The following is a 5,318-nucleotide window of genomic DNA, read 5'->3' on the forward strand; positions in this document are numbered from 1 at the left end:
CATCCATCCATCCATCCATCCATCCATCCATCTATCTATCTATCTATCTATCTATCTATCTATCTATCTATCTATCTATCTATCTATCTATCTATCTATCTATCTATCTATCTATCCATCTATCTATCTATCCATCCATCCATCCATCCATCTATCTATCTATCTATCTATCTATCTATCTATCTATCTATCTATCTATCTATCTATCTATCCATCTATCCATCTATCCATCATCCATCATCTATCTATCTATCTATCTATCTATCTATCCATCTATCCATCTATCTATCCTTGTTTTAATATTGCACCACGCTATGTTCTCTTCCTTTGCAATGGACAGACAACAGTCTGTTTACCATCAAGCTAACTACTAAATCACATACATTCATGTCCTTCAAAATAAGATACAGTACTTCTGGGTTTACAGGAAGTTACAAAATAAAGACACAAGAAAATAAGATTGAACTTCAAAATAAAATTATACCGGTAAGTGACATTTACACAGGGGGTTAGGAACGAGACAGAGCTGTAACAATGTGTGGAAACATTAAAATTGAAAACCCCGACTGCTAGCATAAACTGGTAACAGAAAAGTGAAACTGGAAAACAAGAGTACAGAAAACTCAAAAACCAGTTAAAAACTAATCAAAGCCTAATAAAGACCACAAACATTACAGAGAATCCCAGATGATCTGCCAGAGATACGAGGTGAGGAAGTGTGGGGATATTCAGCCTCTAACCACGTCTCAGCTGAAGCACCGACAGCTGAAGTTAAAGCAGCAGATGTTTGAATCGGCTTCATTTCACTTCATACATCATCAGCACAAACGATAAATCTTGATGTGGATTCATGGTTTTGTAGCTCTGAGGCCGCCGTAGCTCTAACCCGCTGTTCTGTGCTCAGCTCCGAGAGTGTCTGGAGCCTGAAGTTTATGAGCTGTTCCACAAGAAGCTGACGGAGCAGGCTCTCATCAAGGACCCAAAGTTTCTCTGGTGCTGCCATGTGAGTACACAACAAAGGTTTTACTAACAAAGACTATGTCATCCAGTATATTCATACAGTTTCAAAATCAGTAACTGAAAGGCTTTTAAAGAAATGTTATCAAGAGACTTCAGTATTAAAGTTCTTTTCCATCAGATAATGACACCAGTCCAAGGACTGTCTGGTCCTTTTTTCTAATTATTGACCTGAACATTCAGTTTTAGTGCTTAACACAGCTGCAGACAGCTGGACAAGGAGCTGTTAGTGCTTCTAAGTGGGATCAGCTGTCCATAAAGCAGGTCTTTGGATCATATCTACTGCTGATCCACTGATCCATCTCCACTACACTGTTTGAACTAAACATCCTTTAACCACTATGTGAGGTCATAAAGTCTAAATTGTCAGTAAATCTTCCTTTCATTCTTCTGCTTTCTATCATAGACTGGGTCTCAGAGGTGACTGACTGTTCTGTACAGTATTTGAAAACCATGTTTTTTGTCGTATTCTGATTGCAAAACTGTTCTAGGCGTGCACATTATTTTGTTGCCCACATTGCAACACACTCATCCTACTGTTCAATTTCAATTCAGTTTATTTATACAGCGCCAAGTCACAACATACGTTGTCTCAGGACACTGTACATAAAAAGAACAATCTAAAGAAGAAACCAGCAGATTGTGTTGAATCACTTCATCACAGTCTCCCATCCTGAGCAAACGATGGAGAGGAAAAACTCCCTGCTAATCAGGAAGAAACCTCCAGCAGAACCAGGCTCAGGACAGGAGACCATCTGCCTCGACCAGCTGGTTGAGGGACAGGAAAGAGACACAGACAAACACAGAAGAACTGGTCCAGGACTGGTCCAGGTGCACCTTCTTCTGAAAAAGACAAAGAAAAAACATGATAGAATTAATTACAATAAACATGTAGAGAAGAGAGACTAAAGACAACAGCAGAGTGAAGAAATGTGCTCAGTTTGTGCTCCAGCAGTCTAAGTCTACAGCAGCAGAAATGAAGAATAATTCAGGAAACCTAAGTGTAACTAAATGATTTATCAAAAAGGAATTCAGTCTAATCTTAAAAGTAGACAGAGTGTCAGCCTCACGGACAGAAACTGGAAGTTGGTTCCACAAGAGAGGAGCTTGATAACTGAAAGCTCTGCCTCATAACTGTAACCTCCTTAGCAGCTGGCCTCCCAGTTCATGATGTGATGAACTACGGTACGCTTCAGAAATGAGGTTAGGCAAATTTGAACCAGTTTTTGATCATTACTATTTATCTTCAGGGAGTTTTTACAGAGAAAACTTCCATGCAGGTGTCAAACTAGAACTTCAGAGAGAGGCAGGTAGTAGAGGAACAAGACTAAATCAACAAAGGTTAGAGATGAGACTAGTTTAGATTACTGCACAAATCTTTTGTATGCCTCTGGGACTCATAAATGAAGAATGTCCCAAAATGTTTTAGTTACTCCCAAAGAAAAAGCTGTTCACCAAGTCATCTCCAGTGACAGCCCAGTCAGACACGACCTGAAAGTCCAACATCCAGATTTATCATTCAAGCCTCTCTTAATGTGGAATCAGTGTTGTACAATACCATGGTCATAGATGATGTTCTTTATAAACCACACGTGTTAAAAACAAAGCAGTCAGAAAAACACTGGAGCACACAGCTGCAGACGTCACATCAAGAGTGATGTTGGTGAGACAAGATTTAGAAGATATCAATGATGACTGATCTGCAAACAATGAAATAAATGGTGGAACTGTTGGCTTCTGATGGCTCATCATGATGATGAGAACAGATGACTCATCAGCCTCAAACAGAGCAGAGCAGCTCCATGTCTTTAAACATCACTCAAACACTTTAAACCTGACTAAACTAAACACATTAACCCCACACCTTAACTGTAAATCCTCTAAATATCACAAATCTCATTACTCTCTCTATTGTTGCTGAATTCATTACCTTTTTGCATCTTTTTCTTGTTCCTAGATGTTTTGAAGCTTGACAAATAACTCAGTTAGAAAGGAGGTGGGGGTTTGCTTGTTTGTTCGGTGGGGGTTGGGGTGGGTTTGTGGAATAGCATTCTGTTTTTATTTACATTTTGTAATTTGTCCCAGCGTTTAGTAATGGAGTTTATAATATGTAAATATTACATTTGTCAAGTTTTGATTTAGAGCACAGTTGGATTTGTATACACATGGTTTATTATCTTTAATTCCCTCTCTTCTTCTCAGTGCTCCTATGGGTTTATCTATGATGGAGACCAGCTGAAGGTCATCTGTTTTCAGTGCAGGAACAGTTTCTGTGCTCAGTGCAAAAAGCCTGTAAGTCATTTTTTCTTTCTTCTTTCATTATTTATGTGATGGGCCAAGTTGAAACAGGAGGGGTCACAGGAATTATTAAAAAATAGGGTTTTTATTTTAACCCAAAAAAGTAAACTTATAAAACCTAAATACTGAGCTCATAAAAGAGGTTGTAGGATTCCTGCACTTCTTATAACAAAGTTATAAGGCAATCATTTAGCAAGGATCTCTTATTTTCGGTAAGTATTTCCTTCGTGCAGAAGTGAATGGACAACACAATAAGTGACTTTAGTCAGTTTTGAGTTGATCCAACAATAAATGCAATCATTTATATACACAATCAAACAAGCAATCTGTTTAATTTTAATTCCCAACAAAACACATTTGGTGTCTGGTTGTTAGCTGAAGCTGGTACGTGTTTTTGTGTTTGTGTGTTTGTGCAGTGGGAGCCGCAGCATGCAGGGCTGTCCTGTGAACAGTACCAGTCCTGGAAGAGAGAGAACGATCCAGAGTATCAGAAACAGGGCCTGGCTGGATACCTGAGAGACAACGGCATCAGTGAGCTCTCCCTCTCTCTCTCTCTCTCTCTCTCTCTCTCTCTCTCTCTCTCTCTCTCTCACTCACATATGCATTTCTTACTCATTATGTAACAAATGAAATATGCTAACAGTGGAATGATGGAGCATTTAACAACATAGGAGCAAAGCTGCAGTGTTTTCAGACCTCAAATACTGTGAAAACAAGATCTGTGGTGATCTTTCATGTTAGATTTATTTCTTTTTAGTTATGACATTTATCTTCTGGCCCTCTGTGTTTTCCTGTCATCAGTTCAGTTTTCCCAGTACTTTCCTCACTTTCAGCTCCTGCCCTGCCCACTCCTGTTGCACCTGTTCACCTGTCGTTAGGCTCAGCTGTCTCCTTTTCAGCTCTTGTCCTTAGTTCTCAACTTACATCTGTTCTTTGTGTTCATTATGCTGGTCAGGTTCTCCATTGTGTTTCTTTGAGTTTATATTCTGTAGTTTTTCTGCTATGTTGCTTTTTGTTTCTGTTCAATATATGTATGTTTTAAGATAAGATAAGATAAGATAAGATAAGATAAGATAAGATAAGATAAGCCTTTTTTGTTATTGTACAGAGCACAATGAAATTAGTTCATACACAGTCCATCACCCTCACTATGTTTGCTTTATTATAATAATTAATGTCAAACTCTTGAACACAGAACTTCAGTAAGATCTGTCAGTGCTCAGAGTATAATCAGTGGATCAGTCTCAGCTACTACCACACCAAGTTTGATCTACATATCTGTCAATTGATGAAGTTTTATCATTTTTTGTGTTTTCTAAGATTGATTAGCTGTGGCAGCCATATTTATTCCAACTAGTCTTCCAACAGTCACATTTCAGTATGATAGATGTTAAACCATTTAACCCTTTCCCTTGTTATTTTTTTACACCACATTGAACCTGTTTTTTTTTTCCAACCACTGATGCTGTTTTTATCTCCTCTCTGTTTTCAATCCTTCTCGTGCCACCTCTGACCTCGTGCTCCCGTCTCTCCAGCCTGTCCCAACTGTCGGTTTCAGTACGCTCTATCAAAAGGAGGCTGCATGCACTTCTGCTGCTCACAGTGTCGGTACCAGTTCTGCAGCGGCTGCAACAACCCGTTTCACACAGTAAGTCCTGAACACACGCTCCCTTCTCTACAGCTGTGCTTCCAAAGGTGCCGTGGATGAGCTGGGCCAGGTAAAAACACCTGGACAGGTTTGTATGTTCGTTTTAGTTGTTTTGACAGCGAGTAAATAAATGATCTGTCTGTAAATACTTGAAGACTCGTGTCTCTTGTTGTCCTCAGACCTGTACAGTGGACGAGTGCAGTGTGTCTGGTCTACATGCTCATCATCCAAGAGACTGTTTGTTTTATCTGAGAGACTGGGAACCTTCTAGACTCCAGGCTTTACTGCAGGTACACACACACACACACACACACACACACACACACACACACACACACACACACACACACACACA

At 39.5% G+C, this 5,318-nt stretch overlaps 1 protein-coding gene across 1 annotated transcript in view; it reads left to right on the forward strand.

Moving 5' to 3' along the window:
- The window catches only part of rnf31 (ring finger protein 31), a gene marked incomplete in the record, with an annotated part of 44,102 nt that overhangs the window by 28,503 nt on the left and 10,281 nt on the right, over positions 1-5,318 (forward strand). The window contains 5 exon segments of the mRNA XM_014020371.1: positions 902-1,003; positions 3,220-3,309; positions 3,732-3,846; positions 4,851-4,963; positions 5,143-5,253. Of these exon segments, the coding sequence (XP_013875825.1) occupies positions 902-1,003; positions 3,220-3,309; positions 3,732-3,846; positions 4,851-4,963; positions 5,143-5,253 (531 nt within the window).

This window comes from Austrofundulus limnaeus, unplaced genomic scaffold (assembly GCF_001266775.1).
Source record: "Austrofundulus limnaeus strain Quisiro unplaced genomic scaffold, Austrofundulus_limnaeus-1.0 Scaffold250, whole genome shotgun sequence".
NCBI classification, from domain to species: Eukaryota; Metazoa; Chordata; class Actinopteri; order Cyprinodontiformes; family Rivulidae; genus Austrofundulus; species Austrofundulus limnaeus.